Consider the following 22,095-nt stretch of genomic DNA (forward strand, 5'->3'; position numbering starts at 1 on the left):
GGGTTTTCATTTCATACTAGTCTGTATACTACACAAATGTTTACTGGGCTCTGAAATGTGAAGGGAAACGGTAATTAAGTATTTAGGTTATGTGACATTAGAATCCGATTTTACAAAATTTCAGTGAAACTGAGCCATGAACCCCAAGAGGAAGCAAGGCAGAATGTGGGCCGGGGCGGCCTGGGAGCCCCTCTGTCATCCCCCAGCTGTGGGCGCTGATCTTGGTCTGGGTCATGGCTCACCACGGCCCGTGTGAGGACAGCGCTGCGGGAAGATGCAGTCTGCTGTCAGAAGTCCCCCAGTGTGCTGTTACAAAATGCATCTCTGGGATGTCATCTCTGTAAACAGTCACTTTCTATAAAGATTATAGTTCTGTTCTGGCCCTCTGGAATCTGTCAAATATATGATTTATTTTTTGTATTGTTTGATAGAAGGTAGATTTCTGTGAAATGATTTAAAATCATTTCAGTGGGATAGTCATTAATCTTTAATCTTGTGGGAAACTTGCAGATAGTGGCATGTGAAATTTGTCGTTTTTCTGTTACCCCTAGAGTGATCTTTTGGGGGGATGGGGAGAAAGATGTTTAAGTAGGAGACTGTCGTCACACGCTGCGTCCGTCTGATGCAGTAGATTTAGTAGCTTCAAATTGCGCTCTGAAAAAGCTGTTTCCACATGTGTTCCTTGATTAGACCAAGTTTTGCTTGTGATTAGTATTTTCTTTTTGTTAAGAAATACATGGGAGAATTCCATGGACAGAGGAGCCTGGTGGGCTATCGTCCATGGGGTTGCAGAATGGGCCCAACATAGTGACTAAACAGCAAGAAATACACATTGAAATACTAAGCCAGGAAATAGCATTTTTACCATAAAGCTTGTATTTTACAATGGAGTTTTTCAAATTTTTTTTGTCAGATGCCAATAAAAGTCTCGCTTCATTGATGATGATTAAAATAGGAGCTCACACTCATATTCTGCAGTGACGGTGACCAGCCGCCGCCATCCCCGCATTGCCCTTGTCCCGATCTGATGCCCCCGGCCCCTGGCCCCTTCACGCTTACTTGTTCTCACCCCAGTGCACGCTGGCACCTGCCGCTCGAGCCTGTGTGCCGCTGCCGGCTGCCCAGGCGGCCGTTTCGGGGTGTCCTCGCCTCCTTCCCCCGGAGCCCTGCCGCTGCCTTGTCTGTCTCGTTCTCAGAGAAGCTCCAGCCTGAAGGGGGTGCGTTTTCCTGCCGCCCTGTCACAGCCCTGTTTGCCCTGGGTACCTACTCCGTGCCGCCTGAGCTGTGCCGAGTGGGCATCTGTAAGCTCCGTGGGAGCTGGCCTGCTAACCAGCGTGCACCCTGGGTCCCTGGGGCAGCGTTCAGCCTGCGGACAGCTCAGTACGAGGCCAGGGCAACAGGAGCAGGCTCTCCTCGCTCGGAGCAGGGGTGGGGCGGGGCACGCAGCGTGCGACCCGGCGGCTGCTGCCCGAGGAGAGCACTGCGCGGTTTGGGGGGCGGCCGTCCTTCCCCGGGCCCTGCCGGGGCTGCCAGCCTCAAGTCTGAGCCGTGGGCTTGTGTTCAGTAGAGGTGGGCTCCTGGACACTGGGCCCTGGCTGCACCCCCCGCCTCCAGTGTTGGAGGAACATTGCTTGTGAAGGATATAGACAGCTGTTCTGAGGCTCAGCGTGGACACTGGCACAAGAGAAGCAGGGCTCGAGGTAGCTGGACTGACCGCCCGCTGGCCGTGCCAGGGGAACAGGCACGGAGGACAGCGCTCGCTGGAGAGGCGGGCGCCCTGCGGGGCAGCGCTCACCCTCCAGGGTCTGCCTGGGGCTTGCGGGGACCCCACCTGGTCTCTGTCCCTGCACCTCCACCCACCTCACCTCCTGACACGTCCGCACTGCCGGCCCCCGTTGCAGGAAGGGGCCTGTCTGGGGAAGCAGCGCAGAGGGAGGGAGGGCAGCACCTCCATGGACCATCCACACTGGTCCCAGGTCCCTGGCGGGGAGGAAAGTGAGCAGTGTGGGACGCAGGCTGAGATGGACGGACAGAATGGCTCATCCTGGGACAACAATTCCAAGAACAAAGAAATTGTAAAAACCTGATTGGAGATTTGAGGCCGTTTGTATCTAAAACTGCTGTGGAAAAGGAACAATGGATTTTTTTACTAAAAACGGGTCAAATCATTCGGCTGAATGATGGGAGAACTCCATCAAAAAGATGAGTAGCCTGAAAGGCAAAAAAGCTCTGCACGCATGGCAGAGGCGACCAAGGAGGAAGCAGGATGGTCAGGAGGCTGAGGACGCAGCATGCTCGTGTCCATCCACAGGGCTGCAGCTGAGGCAGGAGACGTTGGCAGAAGCGCGCTTCTGTCAGAGACACGTGAGTGTCTGGGTGAGTGGAGCCAGGCCCACGGCCGCGTGGACCCTGATTAGTGTGGAGAAAAGTCCCCCAGGATCATTTTAAAGGAGTGAGAATGAAACTGCCTGACTGGATGCTGGAAGTAACAGAGCAATGACTACAAAGTGAGGAGGCAGGATGAGTTTTGAACATAGACTTTCTATCCTGATTGGAAAAGGGAGCCTTCTGCCTGTTGGAAATCGACCCCACAGCCAGGTGTGAAGTGGGCCTGGTGTCTCGGTCTCGTGGACCCGGGGCGGTATGCGCTGCTCCCGGCAGTGGGGGACGACCTGGGGCCCCGCCCTTCCTTGTGGAACGCGCGGTGCCCTAGCCATGGCTTTGCTTCTAAAGATGGTGGCGCTGGGGAAAGTCAGCCTGCTTCCGCAGAAACGGGAAGAAGAGAGGGCTGGGGGGTCCCCGGGCCTGCAGCTCAGGGCGGGGGGAGAGGAAGGAGGGATGGGGCGGTGGGTGGGTGGGGGCCGCCTCGCCTACGGGGCTCTTTTCTGATAGTTCAACCCGAGTGCTTCATTTTATCAGTTTACGAAATCTTCAGATTTGATGAAGTTATTTTTCCTGTGAACGTTTTAATTTTCAAACACTGAGTTCCTGCAAAGGCCAGTTTGCTTCATTAATCACTCAGCTATTGGATATGGACCCTAACCTTTCTTTGAGGTCATTTATAGCTTGTGAAGCTGAGTAGTAGCTCTTCTGAAACGGGGTGTGTTCATGAATGGAACACCCTTTCCACTTGAAGCATTTAGCGTTTCTCTCTCCCTCCTCTCAGTCTGTGTGGCGCAGATGTTTTTATCTGACTACAAGTTTAAATTGTGGTAGGGAGAGCGCTGAGCGGCGCCTACCACACTGAGTCTGGGGTTGGGCCTTGATGGAAGGCGCTCCTGCAGCCCTGGCGTGTTGGTGCTTTGGCTGGGAGCACCACCTTCCCCAACTCCCCTTCCCCATCACACACACCTGGGCCCCTCCGACCCTTTCTCCTCTCTCAAGGCCCAGGTTAGAGGAAGCAAGTGTTTTGTTTGCTCAGTATGCCAGTGTTGACTCCCTGCATGCCCTGCCGTGGGGGGAAATAAACCAGCGTTCCTACGGATACTGACAGTGCCGGGCGCCAGGCGTGCACAGGTCTCTGCAGTTGGTGACGGAGACGGGGAAACACGTCTGTGCCACTGCATGCCGAGGGCTCCACAGGCTTAAATTTACAGGGCGAGCCTCTTTATTCAGTCCCGCCGCTAAGGTCTATGTGATGAGCCTGAGGATGAAACATCAGAAGTTATCCCGACATTAAAAGGTACTTACTGTGACAAAATACTTCTTCAGATTATACCAAAACAGTAATTCATGAGTTAGATTTTGAATACAAATAAATCACTAGGCTATTGTATTGTTTAATAATCCAATGAATGAAGAGGAGTGAATCATAAACACACTAAAACCATTTAGATTTACTACTGATGTGACATTATTGCCGACCACAGAATACTGTGATATGCCATTTATGACAAGACCATTAATGAAAAACGTGAATGAATAAAGTTGAGAGCATTTATGTTCTTAAAATGTTGCTAGTCACTGAAAAAAAATTGAAGTGCTATAAATCCCAAACTCATATGTAAAAAAGAACTTGAAAATGGTTTCCAAAAGATGGCAGTTCTCAAACTTAACACACATGTCATTTGCAAAATGAATTGTAATTCATCATTCAGTGAAACTTCTTAAAATATATCAGTAGTTGAAAAACCACTTTGATCAGTCATTCTAGAGTAAAATTATTTTCTTATCTCCATAGATATTTTTAAAAGTCATTCTGATATGAAGAGGCGATATCAGCAAGTATGCTGTTAAAGCAACGTAGGGAAAATGTGAAAATACATCAAGCACCCAATGAAAATACTTTCCTATGTTTTGTGATGTTTGTGGTATTCATCAGATTGTTAAATTTTGTAATTTGTTGTGATTTTGTGTCTATTCAGAGTATGTATATTTATAGCTCGTTTTGCATAAGTAATTTCGTGTCCCTTCGCTAAAAGAAGGTAATTCCAAATGTTACAGGCCGCTAAACAAGGCCCTGCCCTGGTGAGTAGGCTAGAGTCTTACCGAAAACAGTGGAGATGGGAAAACAGTTTAAATCTGTTACCAGGTAGCGCTGGCCATTGAAAGTACGTCGGTGTCTGAAAGGGGAGCAGATTCGGTAGCTCAGACAGCTGAGACACTGCGAGTTTCCCCGTGAGACTCGGGTCCTGAGAACCTGTGACGGGGCCTCTACCGCGTCCGATGTCGCCGTCTCTTCCCGGGTCCCCACCAGCCTGGGGCGGTGGGCGTGCGGCCTGCGGCGCTCATCCGGGGTCGCAGGTCCGGTCGTCCATGGGCCGGGGGAGCCCAGCGCCTTCCGGCTTCAGCCTGCTCCAGGGGCTTCGCGGCGCGGAGGCGCTCGGCAGCGCGTCCGCCGCCGCATTGTCGGCCTCTGTCGTTGAATGCCGCCCGTTCTGGTTACAAGTTGCAGACTCAGTCTCTCCCCAGCTTAGACAGAGATGCAGTTTCTTAGAAAGACCCAGGGTGCAGAATCAGGGGTAAAACACAGGCAGGAACCTAGGCAGGCGGGTAGAGAGGAGGCCCCTGGTGCCCTTGCAGCACCCCCGACCCGGACGCCCGCCCCCAGCGCCTGGCCCTGCCCGCTCCCACACGGAGCCCCCCGGGCCGCAAGGCCTCCTCCTGCCCTCGGCCCTGGGCGGGCGTCCAGACTTCGTGGTGGAAAGCTCCCCAGCCCGCTGGACAAAGGTGAGAGCGTGGCGGTGGCCGCACAGGCGCTCCTCTCGGACCTGCCCTGGGGTCCTTGTGACGGGGAATGCCCGCACTTAGCACGTGTCAGCGGATTCCCTGCTGTGCGCGGATCCGCTGATTGTGTTCTCTGACTTAACCCTCCTCCCTTGATGAGACAGTAAGTCCATGCTGTAATATCAACCATCGCAGGTTGATTTTTCACTCATGTTAAGTCCACCGTGGCCCCGGGTGGCCGTCTCCCGTGGGGCAGGTCAGCCCGGTTTCCAGACACCCCGCAGTGGGTCCGCTCCTGGGCGGCTGCAGGCCGCGGCTCCTCTGTCTCGGCTCGGTGCCGCGGGGGGTGCTGCCAAGCGTGGGGCCCAGCTGCCCTGCACCCACTGTCAGCGCCGCAGCACCCACAGCATGTCCTGTTGACCGGACCCCACTGGGGACCTGCTGGACTGCAGGGGGCTAAGGGCACTTCTCTGCATGTGGGGCTGGGGGCTGAGACGGCAACACTGCTAAGAATTCAGCTGGTCACCCCCCTGGGTACTTAGAGCACAAGGGACCACCGCAGTCTGTAAAAAAGTGGCCCTTGCGTGACCAAATTTGACATTTTTGGATTCAAGTCCTTTATTAGGTGTTTTGCATATATTTTCTCCCCACTTGTGGCTTGCCATTTTATTCTATCAGTCTTTCTCAGAAAAGATGTTTTAAATTTGAATTAAGTTCAGAGTATGAGATTTTTCTTCTATTTGTATGGATTGTACTTTTGGTTTTATATCTAAAAACTCATCACCAAACTCAAGGTTCATCGAGATTTTCCCCTCTTTTTCTTTACACCTTTTGAGATACTGTGATTTACATGTAGCTCTGTGATATGTTTTGAGCTGATTTTTATGAAAGGTGTAAGATCCGTGGCTAGCTTTACCTGTTTACGTATGGCTGTTGAGTTGTTCAGCACCACTGGAGAAACAACTGCCCCTTCTCCACTGAATTGCCTTTATTCCTTCGTCAGAAATCAGATTGTATTAAACTTGTATTAAACTTTATAAAGAACCCTCCCCCAAAGTCTCTTGGCCAGCAAGACTGTTCAGTACATATCAGAGAAATTTAAGGAATGATAGATGTATTCTCATTTGTTTTTACCTTGCCTCTTAAAAGAATAATATGCATTGGGAACTGTTACTAAAATAACTGCCATTCATAGTAACAGCTGCTTGTGACCACAGCCTTCTCAGTTCACAGAGTGTTCTCCCAGGAGACGTAAGCTCCGTAAGGCAGGTACTTTGTTCTTCTCACTGCTGTGTCCTTCCGTCAGAGACAGCCGTGACTCCACGTGATGCGCCCAAGAGCTTGGTGGAAACGACACAGCCCTCTCTTACAGGTAAGACTGTGTAGGTTGCAGAGGCGGGACCTCAGCCTTTCAGACAAGACGTGCAGAACGCACGGCTTCTATACGCCAGCAGAACCGGGATGTGGTTCAGAGAGCAGGTTGGGCGGATTGAGGAGGGGCACTGCTCACTGCGGACAGACCAGGTAGTAAATTTGCACTGACGGTTTGGTTGAAATCTGTACAGGGGCCTAGACTGGGTGCTGAGGTGGTCAGGGCAGGAGTGGACACGCCTCGGTAATCATGCACGCCCATGTTTGTTTGTGTCGTCCTGAAAGTACACGTGGGTTTCCTGGGCAGGGACCGGTTGTTTCTGAGAGCAGTAACCAGGTTTGCTTCCTTTGTTCTAGCTCTCCCCTCTGCAGTGATGTGGTGGGGGCCAAACTGCCATCATCGCACCCATTTCTGGGGGCTGTGTTGTAGGTGAAGTGAAGTACAAGTTGCTTGGTTGTGTCCAGGTCTTTGCAACACCATGGACTATACAGTCCATGGAATTCTCCAGGCCAGAATACTGGAGTGGGTAGCTGTTCCTTTCTCCAGGGGTCTTCCCAACCCAGGGATTGAACCCAGGTCTCCCACATTGCAGGTGGATTCTTTACCATCTGAGCCACCAGGGAAGCCCAGGAATACTAGAGTGGGTAGCCTGTCCCTTCTCCAGCGGATCTTCCTGACCCAGGAACGGAACCAGGGTTTCCTGGATTGCAGGCAGATTCTTTACCAGCCGATCCACCAGGGAAGCCCTATGACACTAAACCAAAGGTATATTCTAGGAAAATTTCTCTCTTTTAAAGTAGTCTATGGAGGGCTTCTCTGGTGGCCCAGTGGTTAGGAATCCTGCCTTGCAATGCAGGGGACATGGGTTCAATCCCTGGTCCAGGAGGATCCCACATGCCACGGGCAGCTAAGCCGCAACTACTGAGCCCACATGCCCAGCTACTGAAGCCCCAGACCCTAGAGACTGCACTCTGCAACGAGACAAGTCACGGCAACAAGAAGCCCGAGCACCGCAACTTGAGAGTAGCCCTCACAGCAACAAAGACCAGGCACAGCCAAAAAAAAAAAAAAAAGGAGTTTATGGAGTTTTCCTGCCTGATTTTACTAGTATTTTATATATATATTTTGTTGTTTTCAGAAGCTTTATTAACCCTTTAAACCCTTAGGACCAAACTGCCCTTAAATTTTTCTAAGAAGGTAGATAGCCATCCAGATTTTTGCAACATTGCATCTTTGGCCCCCCTTTCTTCAAAAGGGTATAATAGGTTCAGTTTAATTAACACTGAATTTTTAAATGTGCAAAAATCTACCTCTGCTTTTTTTTTAAAAAAGCAAATAAAAGGAAAACTATGGCATCATTCCAATAATCAAATACCAATAAAATGGCAACAGTACAAAGATCTAAGCAAATCTCAAATACATCAGATTCATAATTAGAATATCACATAATAATTTTAACAAGAAAAAGCTTAATAATAGGTAAAGGAAAGCAAATAACTGTGTTAACTGTAATTAATCTTACAAACTTTGCAATATCATAATTGCTTGCTTTTGAATAACTAAATGTAAGCCTCATTTTTAAAATTAAATGCCTACTCAGCAAAACTAATTGGAACAAATGCATTTATGCAAATTTATATCCTAGAATACCAGAGAAAACAGGAGACGTCTGTCAAGGATGAGCAAGAAAGTTCTGTTCTTTCTTGTCATCTGTGTGATCAGGTGGCAAAGGACATGCTTTTCTCTTTGCTTTTCCCAAGCCACCGCTTCCAGCCTCCTCAGGAGTCCTGTTCTCTTTTTCTGAATCTTTAGGGGACAGTCTGAAGAATTCTCCAATTCCTTTTTGCCTCTTGGGAGTTGTAGGTGAGAAGCCCCCCAAATAAGGATCTGCAGGCTTTATGAACATGGATCTTTCCCCTGAGACAGGGAAGGGAATTTGATTCCCTCAATATAAATAAATTCTCAGGGAGAAAGGGGAAAGACTCCTGGGTTCTTGTTCTTTGGGATGCAATTAAATGTCTCCAGGAGGAGAGACCCCTGGAATATCTTCATGGCTCCTGGGGCTCAAACCCTTTTGAAATATAAGCACAGACCATGAGAAAGGCGAGTCTCTATGCAGTAACATCTAAGGCCTGTCCTTTGTCCAAGGTCCCAGTAAAAATTGCTCAGAGAGCCCTAACCATGCGAAATACAAAAACATTTTCTCTGAGGTTTAGAGTCCGATGCCCAGTCACTGGCGTAACTCAGCCAAGAAGAAGCGGGCAAGCAGTGAGCTGGAATAGCTGAGACACTTTGGGCCAGAGAAAGGGTGCGGTGTGCCCCTCAGGCCAGAACGTGCCGTAATGCAGGGCCCGGCACTTCCCGGAGTTATCGTAACAGCTTATCAAGACACTCACACACCACAAAGGGCACCGTCTGCTCACGGAGTTGCTCCACACCACCACCATAATCAGTTCGGAAACATTTCCTTCTCCACCAAAAAGAACCTCATACCCTCTGGCAGTCATTTGCCCTTTTACACACCCCTCCAACCTTCCCCCAAGACAGCCACTTCCTGTCTACCTACTCTGGGCCTGTTCTTAATAAGTGGGATTAAGCAGTATGTTGTATTAATGTTTTCTTTTGTGATTGACTCATTTCACTTAGCATAATGTTCTCAAGGTTTATCCATGTGGCAGCATCTGCCCACCTTCTTTTCATTGTGAAATAACATCCTGCTGCGTGGGTATCTGGATATAACATGTCTGATGTGTCAGTTTGTAAGCTGATGGACATTTGAGTTGTTCCCACTTGTTGCTGTTATGAATAACACTGCTAGGAGTATTCACACACTATTCACATGCAAGTCTTTGTGAGGACATGTTTTCTCCTGAGGACATACATGGACGTGGAATTTCTGAGTCATGTAGGAAGCCCATGCTTAGTATTTTGAGGAAATGCTAAACTGCGCTCCGAGGAGCTGCAGCGTTTGACGTCCCCAGCAGCTTCTCCACGTCCTCTCCAGCGCTCGTGAGCATCTCTCTGTCTGAACGAAGCCGTTCTGGTGGACACGGAGTCGTATTGCCCTGGGGTTTGGGTTCGCATCTGGAGCGTGGTTCATGTTCCCTTAGGAAGCTGTGTTCTGCTGCCGTTAGCTAGAGTGTTCTACGGACGTCTTTAGGTCTAGTTGGTTAGCAGTGCTGTTCAGGTTTTCTGTTTCCTTGATCTTAGTTTTTCTGTCCGTTACTGAAAACAGGGTGTTGAAATCTCCAACTGTTACTGTTTAACTATCTGTTTCTTCCTTCAGTTCTCTCATCGGTCCAAAACGCCTATGTGCCAGAATTCTTCTCTTAGGTGATTGTTACATCTTCCTGAATGGACGGGCCTTTTATCATAAAATGCCCTTCATCTCTAGCACTTTGTCTTTGTTTGTTTTAAGATCATTTTGCCCGATACCGGTATAAACTTTCTTGTTCCTATGGTAGCTGTTTGCATGAGATACCTTTTCCTTTCAGCCCGTTTGTATCTCTGAATCTAAATAACCTCTAACTTTTGCTTGGGTTGTTTAATCCGTCCACATTTAGTGTTATTATTGATATAGTTTGATTTACGGCTACAAGTTGCACTTTTTTGTTTTTTATATATGCCATGAACTTTTTGTTTTTCTGTTTTTCTGTTCTTTCTTTACTGCTTTCTTTTGAATCAGGTGATTCTTTCCTAGTGTGATAACTTAATTCCTGCTGTGCTCACTGTATATGTGTGTGTCTTTTCCACATACATTACTATGTATGTTTTAGGTGATCAGTCCAGCATGATGGTTTGATTTACATCCTGCATCATAAAATAATGATTACCACAGTAGGTTTAGTAAATATCCATCATCTCATATAGATACAATAAAAAGAAAAATAATTCTCCCTGTGATGAAGAATTACTGTTAGGATCTGCTCTCTTAACCACCTTCCTATGTATTGTCAGTATCTTTTGAAAGTTATTTTCTTAGTGGTTGCCCTAGGGCTTACAATGTACTTCTTAAAAGCATCTTTTTTGGGTTTATCCTAAATTATTTCCACTGAATTATCTCTCCTACATAGTTTTACTCCCTCCTCCCTTGATTATGTTCTATTACTGTTATTATCTCTATGCTTGTTACAAATCCAAGAATTACCTATTATAAATTTTACTTTATATCATTTTTATGTCTTTTAGAGAACCCATGGCCATAAAGTGAGGTGGGGATTTGGGAAAATCGTATGAAAAGGGAACTGTGCCTCTCAGCGGACAGGGTCCCCGGAACTGTTGCTAGAGGGGGACCGGTGAGCTTCCACTTGACGACTCTGCAGCGAATGACACCCCCACCCACCTCTGTTAGTTGGCAGCGTATCCTGATTCAGCCCTTTCCTGTTCCCAGGCCACTTGTTCCAGGGGCAGTGTCACGGAAGGACTCAGGGCGCTCTCATTTCTCCTTTGTTGAAGTTGTCATATGCTGGGCTGTGTACTGGGATTTCTCTCAATTTGGACTCCTCCACTTGAACTTAAATAAAGTGTAGGCAGGAACCTTCCATAGCTGTCTGTGATTGTTCAAGAAACTGTGAAATGTCCAGAATGTGATGAGTTCAGAAGGTGGCCTGGGGTGTGTGCTGCGAAGACTCAGACCAGGAAGCAGAGTTGAGACTGAGAGTTGGGCAGTGAGGAGACTTTTGGAGCTTGGTCCCTTGCTCTCTACACTTCTAGACACGTTTCTACAGGAAGATGAATGCTAACCTCTGACTTATGTGAAGTTTTTGAAATATCTTTCATGAGTGGAAGCTTTAGTAATTTTATTTGGTTTAATTTAATTTTATTTGGGCTGAGGAGGGGGCAGTGGAAAGCTGCTCCCCCCCCATAATATATAATCAAGCTCTGAAATTTGAAAAGAACAATTTTCCTTTAACACCTACCTTGTTGGGAGCTGCTGGACTGGGCACCTCTGTTGTTGGGGTCAGCATGCTGCCCAGAAGGTGTAACCAGCTGGCACAGGAAAGCTGCGCTTTGTAAAGAAAGCAGAGGGGGCATCTCTGCCCTCAGCCGACATGCTCTGAGGACACATCAGGGCCGCACACTGTCGTCTGGTGAGTCTTGCTCAGAGTTACTGAGAGTTACTACTGAAATTAATGTGTTAAAAGCAACCTTCTCCCTAAAAAACCCACCTGCCTAAAACTGAGTCACGTTTTTCTGTTCGTGTTTAGGTATTAAGCGGCATCATGTGTGTGATATGCCTAGTAGCAGCAACCAGTCAAACTAGGTCACTTACCCAGTGTGCATTTTGAAGTCTTACCACTGGAGCAGGAGGTGGTATTTATCTGCCGCTATTTCCATTTCTTTGAAAAAGGAAAAAACAATTGCCATGGGCTTATAAAAATATTTGGCAACGGATCTCCTCAGAAACAGCAGAGAACATTTAAAAATTTTTTTTTTCTGAGAAAATAGAGGATGCAGGAAACTTGGAAATAGAGTGTTTAAGCAAACATTATTTCTGCTTATTTGCAAACATGATTTTGCAAAATTTAAAAGTCTGTAAAATGGCTAACTTTCTAAGAACAGAGAAATACATATCCAGTTGATTCATTATGGTCAAGTAAGGGTGGAGCAGGAAATCAGAGGAGAGACAAAGGAGAAAGTGAAAAGAGAAGTCGGTCAGGAGACGTGTGGAGGAGAGGGAGGGGGCAGGGCAGGGAGGGTGAGGGCTGGGAGGACCGGCTGGACGTCGGGGGGCGGCGACCACGTGGGACCAGTGCTCCCCGCGGTGGAAGAGCTGTGCTCCCTGTTCCTCTGGCCTCTTCTCGGAAGCGGGTGGTCAGCTGGGGTTCATGGGTCAGCCGTGACCACCACTCACAGTTCTCTCTTCTGTTGGCGACTGACGTTTCTGGATCAGCTGGCCACGGAAGCTTCCTGGGAAGAAATGTCCTCAACTGCTGCGGTGTGGACACATCAATTTCCTAAGCTGCTGGTTTGCAGCAGACTTTCCCTGCTCTGTTCTGAGGTTACTAGAATATGAGAGGCAGGGAGGGGGATGTATTAATGTGTAAGGTTATTTTCACCAGTGATGGCCACTCCTCAACCTAAGTAATTCTCAAAAAATGAGTTGATTAAAAAAAAAATCTTCAAAATCCTCAGAGGTCTATATTTGTGTATTGAAAAAGAAGTGAAATCTATCCTGTTAATACTTTAAATATCTCACTAGTGTTTAAAACCTGTCTGTGATATTAAATCCAGAGCCAAAGAGGCAAAATCTTTCCAAAAATGTACATTTTTTTTTTCTCATAGAGACTAGCTCTTTAATTGTGTGGACTTTAAGAAGCATTAGAAATATAGGCCACTGTCGAATGCATACCTGAATAGGAAATTTTGCAGAAGATAATTTTGCTGTTTCTCTCCAGAGTAGCTGAATTTTCCACTGTGGTTTGGCCTCTGTGGTTTTAGAAATTATTTATACTCTAAGCCTGTGTTCAGTTATGTAATAGCAATCATAGTGTAGGTGTTCTTGTCCATCGACCTTTATTCAGCCAAACTTGTTTGAGGTAAAACCCCACTTAGTAAGATGATTCAGAGGTGGAGTGCTCTTGTTAATTAAGTTTACCTTTATAAAAGAGATATGGAAACTTTAACATCGACAACGTCTCAAGTGTAGACCCGTTGGTTAGTAATCTCAGTGTTCAGCCTAAGACGTCAGAGTGGCTGCAGTGATAATGCTTCCTGAGTGGAAAGACGGAAATTATCAGCCAAGAAAGAGAAGCACCAAGGAAAAGTAAACGAACGTCAGAATTGAAAATTTCAAAAATGGAGACAAAGTTCTCACTGAATGGGTTCAGTAGCGGAACAAGGACAACAGAAGGAGTCCCTGAACGTGCGAACAGTTCTACAAAATTATCTGGCTTGGACGACAGAGAAAAGACACAGGAAAACATGAACAGGGTCAGGGAACTTTGCGATATCACCAAAATCTGTATCATAGGAATACCAGAAAGAGATGAGAAAGAGTGTAACAGAAAACATATTTGAAGAAATAATGGCAAAACCTTACTGAATCTGGCAAAACATGGAAGCCTACAGGTTCAAGAACCTCAGGAAGCTTCAAACTGGACACCCTGCAACCTCACACCAAATTCATATTCTAGACCCATGATGATCAAACTACTGAAAACTCCACAAAAGAAGCCTCGAGGGCAGCCACAGAATGCAGTCTTTATCGCGGATCAAAGGTTCAAACACGTGCAGATTTCTCATTAGAAGCGATGCTACACACAGTGACAGTGTCTTTCAGGAAGAAGGGCGAAAGAAAGATCCCCTTAAATGAAGGAGAGACAGAAGACCCGTTGGTAGGAGACCTGATCTGAAAGACTCGCTAAAGGAAGTTTTTCAGACAAAAAAGATATAGGATACCAGAGGAAAACAGGAAAAACCAGGAGTAAAGGAAACATCAGAAAAGGCAATTGTGTAAGTAATATAGTAGACTAGGGTTTTTGAGTTTTTAAAATGTTTATGATTAAAAACAAAAAATAAAGTCTGTTGTATGTGTGTGTGATGTATACAGTCTAGTGTATGTGATGTATACAGAGGTGTAATACATAATTACATAAAGGCCAGGGGTAAAGCGGCCTCTGTGGCCACTAACTTTCTCCACACAACTGGAAGTGCTAAAAAAACAAACAAACAAACAAAAAAAACCCAACCAAATTGACCAATTTAGCTAGGTTGACCAAGGAAAAGAGAATATTCAAATTATTAGATCAGAAATGCAAGAAAGGACATTACTTCTGATTTATAGGGGAAAAAGGATTGTAAGCAAATATTAAGAACAACTGCATGCCAACATGGGAAAGGCAATGGCACCCCACTCCAGTCCTCTTGCCTGGAAAATCCCATGGACGGAGGAGCCTGGTAGGCTGCAGTCCATGGGGTCGCAAAGAGTCAGACACAACTGAGCGACTTCACTTTCACGCATTGGAGAAGGAAATGGCAACCCACTCCAGTGTTCTTGCCTGGAGAATCCCAGGGACGGGGGAGCCTGGTGGGTCGCCGTCTCTGGGGTCGCGAAGAGTCGGACACGACTGAAGTGACTTAGCAGCAGCAGCAGCATGCCAGCAAATTAACCTCAATTAAGTGGGAAGTTTCCTAGAAACACATTCACAAGACTAACTCAAGAATAGAAAATCTGAATAGACCTGTAAAAAATGAAGAGAATGAATTATTAATTTAAAAGACTCCCCAAGAGAAAAATCCAGTTAGGTGGCTTCACCACTGAATTCTACCAAGTATTGTTTTAAAATTAATAACAATTCTTCACAAATTTCTAAAAAAAGAGGCAAGAGCACTTTCCAACTCACCTTTTGAGGCCAATTTGCTGACACCAAAGCCAGACGAAGATCTCACAATGTATTGACATGAAAACGACTGACGGACATCTCTTGTGAATATGGATGCAAAAACTCTCAGCAAGGATTTAGCTTTGGTTCAAACTAATGATTTCTTGATTCTTAGTTAAAAGTAACCATGATAAAAATCCATTTGATTTCCCATTTTTGAAAGTTTATTCTCCAGCTGAGTGACCTTGTGTTCAGAAAGACAGGGAGAACAGAATTGGGGGGAAAACTAACTGTAGTTGTTCAGTTGCTAAGTCGTGTCTGACTCTCTGTGACCCCATGGACTAGAGCCCGCCAGGCTCCTCTGTCCATGGAATTCTCCAGGCAAGACTGTTGGAGTGGGTTGCCATGTTCCCCTCCAGGGGATCTTCCCAACTCAGGGATGGAATCTCCCGCATTGGCAGGCAGATTCTTTACCACTGAGCCACCTGGGTAAATAAAACTTCACCAGTTTATCCGAAAAAGCAGTTAAATTTCTGATTTTTCCTTAAAAGTACCTAAACACTCTGACTTCAGTCGGATCTGAGAAGGAGACAAAGCAGCTTTGTTCCGGCCTAGGCCTGGCCTTGGACAGGATGACAGAGCAGGCAGCTTCCTTCAACTCCCTCTCTGGTGATTTTCCTCCCTACTGTCCCATGGCCTTATTCCTCATGGACATCTGGCCAGGCTCTGGATCTTTCTAGCAACCTCCAGAAAGGCTCGCCTTGCCTGTAGTCCCATTCTGAGACCCCTTGATATGGTCACATAGGGGAAGAGCATGGATCACTTGAAGGGAACATTTGAGTTGAAATCTAATCCTCATATGCACGGCATGTATTAGGGCCAAGTTTCATCTCCCCCGGGCCTCAGTCTGCGCATGCGTAGAATCGGGGTAGCGCCTTGCTGGTGGAAAGGCTGGGAATGCTAAGCAGGAAAGCAGCGTGCAGCGCCCAGTTAGGGTCTCCATACTAGCTCATCGTCTCCCTCCTCACCTCTGTTTCCGGAGGCTCACTGTCCCCGGGCAGCACGTGTGGATGTTAGTGAAGGTCTGTGGGGGTGCTGCCGTAAAGCCAGCGGCTCTGGGCAGTACGTCTTCCAGACACACTGGGTCTGGAGTTAGGGCTTTATGTTTACTAAGCGCATGAAGGAGTCCTGGGGTCCCATCTCGTTCCATCGCTTCCTGGCCGGGTAACCGTGGGGCTCCTCGCTGTTCTCCTTTGTGACTTTGCCTCCTCCCAGGTGCGTGCGGGATTGGCGGAGGACCCACGCGAGTGCTTCCAGCGCACTGCTGGGGCAGAGGTCGGCGCCCAGACGTGGGGCCTGGAAGTGAGAGGGCAGCCTCTCACACCCTCTAGAGAGTGGAGCCCACTCTCTTCAGAAGGCAGGAGAGGGCTGACATAGCCCTGTTTTTAGCGCCATCAAAACACACCTCTTGAAGAACATTTCTAAGAAGTTAAATGTTTATACCGTTTCTCTTTAGGGAAATCTTCGCTTGCCTTTCGAGTTTTTGAAACCTGTCACTATGGTCAGCCAGCCAGATCATGCAGGGTAGGCTAGATTCTGCCATGTCTCTTGTGTCTTCCAGACCCGTGTCCATCCCAGGCCTGCCCCCACAGCACCCCCGCTCAGGGAGGGAGCTGACCGCCTCCCCCCAAGTCTGGAGAATCTGGACAGCAGACCGTAAAAGGACTCACCGGGACTTGCAATAGATCTCCCGTGTCCACGTGTTAACTAAAGCAAGTGTTTGGTGACACCAGCTTGGTGGAGACTTGGCATCTACTCTGAGCGCGTGAGCCGCTGTGAGCCCGAGCAGGGCGTCTGAGCAGGCCAGTCCCATCTGACCCACTAAGGACGCTGCCCACCCAGCGATGCTGCCCTGGGGGTGGCCGGGAACACGGTACTCTCCCTTTCCCAGAAGAAAACTCCAGACAAGACCTACCATTTTGGAGTCAAATCTCGAGTGATTTATAGGAACAGCTTTTTTTAGGAACTCATGATCAGATAAAGATGGATTTGAAACCCTATAGACTCAGAGCCTGTGGTTTTATCTAAAAGGAAAACCTGAATATCATTGCTCCTAATAGAAATTATTATTATATTCAGTTCAGTCGCTCAGTTGTGTCTGACTCTGCAACCCCATGAATTGCAGCACGTCAGGCCTCCCTGTCCATTACAAACTCCCGGAGTTTACCCAAACTCATGACCATGGAGTCGGTGATGCCATCAAAACATCTCATCCTCTGTCATCCCCTTCTCCTCCCGCCCTCAATCTTTCCCAGCATCACGGTCTTTTCCAATGAGTCTTTGCATCAGGTGGCCAAAGGATTGGAGTTTCAACTTCAACATCAGTCCCTCCAATGAACACTCAAGACTGATTTCCTTTAGGATGGACTGGTTGGATCTCCTTGCAGTCCAAGGGGCTCTCAAGAGTCTTCTCCAACACCACAGTTCAAAAGCATCAATTCTTCAGCGCTCAGCTTTCTTTATGGTCCAACTCTCACATCCATACATGACTACTGGAAAAACCATAGTTTTGACTAGATGGACCTTTATCGGCAAAGTAATGTCTCTGCTTTTCAATATGCTGTCTAGGTTGGTCATAGCTTTTCTTCCATGGAGCAAGCATCTTTTGATTTCATGGCTGAAGTCACCATCTGCAGTGATTTTGGAGCCCAGGAAAATAAAGTCTTTCACTGATTCCATTGTTTCCCCTCCATAGGCTGTGAAGTGATGGGACTGGATGTCATGATCTTCGTTTTTTGAAAGTTGAGTTTTAAGCCAACTTTTTCCCTCTCCTCTTTCACCTTCATCAAGAGGCTCTTTAGTTCCTCTTCACTTTAAGCCATAAGGGTGGTGTCATCTGCATATCTGAGGTTATTGGTATTTCTCCTGGTATTCTTAATTCCAGCTTGTGCTTCACCCAGCCCAGCATTTCCCATGATGTACTCTGCATATAAGCTAAATAAGCAGGATGATAATGTACAGCCTTGATGTACTCCTTTCCCATTCGTGAACGAGTCTGTTGTTCCATATCCGGTTCTAAGTGTTGCCTCTTGACCTGCATACAGGTTTCTCAGGAGACAGGCAAGGTGGTCTGCTATTCCCACCTCTTTAAGAATTTTCCACAGTTTGTTGTGATCCATACAGTCAAAGGCTTTAGGGTAGTCAATGAAGCAGAAGTAGATATTTTTCTGGAATTGTCTTACTTTTCCCATGATCCATCGATGTTGGCAATTTGATCTGGTTCCTCTGCCTTTTCTAAATCCATCTTGAACATCTGGAAGTTCTTGGTTCACGTATTGTTGAAGCCTGGCTTGGAGGAGTAGGTTTGAATAATGAACAGTAGGTTTGAATTATGTCCCAGGCTTATGGTAATACATTCGCTTGTTCAGGGTGCATTGCTGTGGAGAAGTAAGTAAATAATGAACCCTGGGGTCGTAATGTAGCTAAGAGTGCTTAGCTTGGTGTCTGGCTCAGAGTGGGTGCTTGATAAACGAACATTTAAGGGGGCTGCTCTCAGTGCTCTGCGGTGAGTTCCCTGTGTCCTGGAAGCCCGGGGGAGTCCCGGCCGGGACAGTGCAGTCCTTCTCAGAAGACTCAGTTTCAGGTCCTCACGTTGAGCCATCATCTCCGTCAACCTGTGGGGTTTCTAACTGCGCCCTCCTGCCCCTGCCAGAGCTTAACGAATGGTGAGAGCTGTGGGCTGCCACCCCTCCCGGCATGCCTGGGGATCCGGATCAGCTCCTGGTGCGAGTTCCGGAACATCACCCAGCGAGTGGTCCCCGTACGCCGTCAGCGCCGCGTCGGGAGTGCTGACTCTCGGGCCCACCCGGGGCCGCCGCACCCGTGTCTGTGCGTCGCAAGACTTCAGGGGATTTATGTGCTCGCTAGAGGTTGAGAGGTGCCAGACTTTCAGAATTAGAAATGCTGGTCTGCTGGACTCTGAGTTCAGAACAGGCAGTTACACAGCTACTGGTTGAGGACTGCTTCACAAGCTTGAACCTTAATCTTCTGGCAGGAGGAGAAATGGCCTGGTTTCTTCCTCGCTTTGATCGCTGAAGACGCAGTCGGGGCTGCTCGTGGGACAGAGATGGCACGAGACGCCCACTTGAGATGCCCTCATCTCTGCTGCCCGGGCGCGTCTGGAGCGTCCACTCCGGCCGTCCTGACTCCGTCCTGGCTCAGGGTCCAGCGTTTGCAGCGTCCTGAGTAAGGGCAGTGGCGGTGCCCGCCTGCAGCAGCAGCGGCGGGAGGGAGTCCAGCCTGAGGACGCGGCCCTTCCTTTCACCGTCTGCTCTGGGCTCTATTCTCTGCTTTGTTTTCTCACTTTATGCAGATATCTTAAAATTTCTTCATCCCCTGCTCCTATTTTGCCCCTCCCTGTTGCCCCCTTCCCACTGGTAGTTGTTGGTTTGTTCCCCACAGCTGTAGATCTGCTTCTTTTTAAAATAAATATTCACTAGTTTGTTGGTTTTTCAGATTCCACATATAAATGATATCATACTGTATCAATATTTGTCTTTCTCTGTTTGACTTATTTCCCCAGCATAATGCCCTCCAAGTCCGTTCATACTGCTGCAATTGGCAACATTTCAGTCTTTTTTATGACTGAGTAGTATTCCATTGCATGCATGTGCATAGTACATATACTACATATATGCATATGTAGGGGCTTCCCAGGTGGCACAGTGGTAAAGAACCCACCTGCCAATGCAGGAGACGTGGAGTCCATCCCTGGGTCGGGAAGATCCCCTGGAGGAGGGAAGGGCAACCCACTCCAGTATTCTTGCCTGGGGAATCCCACGGACCAGAGGAGCCTGGTGGGCTGCAGTCCACGGGGTCAGAGAGTCAGACACAACGGACCAGCTGAGCACAAGCCCAATGTGTGTGTGTGTGTGTGTGTGTTCACATCATGGAGTGGTGTGTATATACATCCCCATCTGCTCTCTTGGCTTTTCCCCAGGCCTTCGGCCGTGCCCAGTCTCACCTTCCGCCCGCCCTGGGCCCCAGCCTCCGCTCACTCCCGTCAGGGGACTTGGTGGCCCCAGCTCCCCGAGGCTTTGATGCCGGTGCGTCACCTGCTCAGTCTGGTTAGGGCCGTTCTGCGTTTTACCTGGAGCCCTGAATGAGGGAGATTGGACCCGTTCTTCGAATGTGAAGCAGCTGAGTGTGTGCATCTCAGCCTCTGGAGTCACGCGGTGTGCTATAGTAAATGCCAGTTGTTAGAAGCCACTTCCTCTCATGACTCGAAGCCTCAGGAGGGGCTCATTCCCCCCGGAGCAGCAAGGAGACCCCAGGTCGTTTATAACGTCACAGCCCTTCTCAAGCCTTCAGAGAGCTTCGTGTGCAGGACAGCTCTGCGGCTGAGCCCCGCGGAGAGGACAGCCCTTTGGGCGGGATGAGCGGGCATGCACCCGCCAGACTTGGCAGAGGAGGGGGAGAGGCAGCTGCCAGCCCACGGCGGAGAGAGGCTAGCGGTAAAGGACGCTGAAGGCCAAGGTGGGCTGGGGGTCAGGCTGAAACAGCGGGGCCTGGGACACAGGCAGGTCCACCCTCGCCTGGGGCTCCTCTCTGCAGCCTCCCCCGGAGATGGCAGGGGTGCCTGGGGGCAGGACTCAGGGGCGAGCTCCTCTGTGGACGGTCCTCCATGGGGCCCTCGGGCTCTGGGAGGCAGACACAGCACTCTCTCCCACCCCATTACCCTTTCCTGCCAGTCAGCAAAAGCCTCAGGCTACGGACAGACGAGCGGTCCGGCTTCTCAGCCGAGGACAAACAGTGACCCACTGCAGCTTGGGACGGAACAGAAACCGTCTCCCACCCGGGACAAGCCACGGCCACAAGGCAGAGTGGGGATTCCGTGGGAAGGAGGGGCAGGAGTGCCTTGAAAACCTATGTCAAAGCTCAGATTCATAGGCTTACGTCAGCCTTGGGACAGCAGAAAAATCCCTCATTCCACCACCAGGAGCTGAGCACAAATCATAAACAGTAGCTGCCTGTTTCTGCAGGAGAAAGAAACTTTGGAACGAGAAGATGGGCAGGAACACGGAGAAAAACCCAGCGGCACTTGGCCCACTGTGATGCGCTGAAAGTCACGATTAAAGACAAACACCCTGAAACCCAGCTCAAGCCCTCATTAGATAGATGACCTCCTCACCCCTGGAACCTATTAAATGATTGTTTTATGAACATAAAAGCTACTTACTGTGATTTCTTGCATTCTTTACGTTCTTTATGCATAATTTTCAGCAGTTAATCCAAAGCTGATACTTTAAAAAGCAAAGCAAAACCCAATCAAATCATTGCCAACAGATAAAGCATTCAGCAGGACTAGAACTAGCAATGACCCAGATGTTGGAAGGCTGAGATCGGGACTTGAAAATAACCATGATAAGTGATATAAAAGGGTTCTTTTAGCAGGCTTCTCAGTAGACTAGTCTCAGCTGAGGAAAGCTGATGAACTTGCAGGTAGATCAGAAGTCATAAAAAATGATACACAAAAAAAGAATAAAAGGCTGAAAAAAAAAACCATAACACAGAATCTAAGATCCCTGGGACAATATCAAATAATCCAACACAGTCAGTTGGGTTCCTAGAGTAAGAGTGAACGAACAGAAGAAATGTCTAAACAGACTGTCCTTGCTTATTGCTGTCATGTCCGATTCTTTGCGAACCCGTGGATTGCAGCACGCCAGGCTTCCCCGTCCTTCACCATCTCCTGGAGTCTGCTCAGACCCATGTCCATTGAGTCGATGACGCCATCCAACCATCTCATCCTCTGTCTTCCCCTTTTTTTCTTGCCCTCAATCTTTCCCAGCATTAGGGTCTTTCCCAATGAGTCAGCTCTTCCCATCAGGTGACCCAAGTATTAGAGCTTCAGCTTCAGTCCCTCCAATGAATATTCAGGGTTGATTTCCTTTAGGATGGACTGGTTTGATCTTGCTGTCCAAGGGACTTGTCAAGTATCTAAACGGATCATGGCTAAGAATTTTCCAAAAATAGGGCAAGGTAAAATCCAGGTCCATCAAGTTCAGGGAACTCCAACAGTGTAAATACAAAAATAAATAAACTCCAAAACTGAAGGAAAAAATCCACCCAGACATATCATCAATAAACTCCTAAGACAATATTTTGAAATTTTCTGTAAAAAAAAAAGGTTTAAAGAAGCAATTTCTGATTAGTTGCTAGTATCAATACTGT

The 22,095-nt window shown here is 48.0% G+C and overlaps 1 protein-coding gene across 1 annotated transcript; it reads left to right on the forward strand.

Moving 5' to 3' along the window:
• The first annotated feature begins 4,550 nt into the window (after window positions 1-4,550).
• Window positions 4,551-19,371, forward strand: LOC122434109 (translation initiation factor IF-2-like). Its single transcript, XM_043457276.1, has 3 exons — window positions 4,551-5,169; window positions 6,473-6,538; window positions 18,917-19,371. The coding sequence occupies exons 1-3, from the start codon at window positions 4,923-4,925 to the stop codon at window positions 18,955-18,957; spliced, it is 354 nt and encodes a 117-aa protein (XP_043313211.1). The 5' UTR covers window positions 4,551-4,922; the 3' UTR covers window positions 18,958-19,371.
• Window positions 19,372-22,095: the final 2,724 nt, after the last annotated feature.

This window comes from Cervus canadensis, chromosome 33, assembly GCF_019320065.1.
Source record: "Cervus canadensis isolate Bull #8, Minnesota chromosome 33, ASM1932006v1, whole genome shotgun sequence".
Lineage (NCBI taxonomy): Eukaryota > Metazoa > Chordata > Mammalia > Artiodactyla > Cervidae > Cervus > Cervus canadensis.

Excerpts from the sequence above, each read along its gene's own strand:
- LOC122434109 (XM_043457276.1), top strand. The coding sequence starts at position 4,923 with ATGCAGTTTCTTAGAAAGACCCAGGGTGCAGAATCAGGGGTAAAACAC. Across the intron at positions 5,170-6,472 it reads CCCCAGCCCGCTGGACAAAG|AGACAGCCGTGACTCCACGT; the intron begins GTGAGAGCGTGG and ends TCCTTCCGTCAG. Across the intron at positions 6,539-18,916 it reads GACACAGCCCTCTCTTACAG|GAGGAGAAATGGCCTGGTTT; the intron begins GTAAGACTGTGT and ends ATCTTCTGGCAG.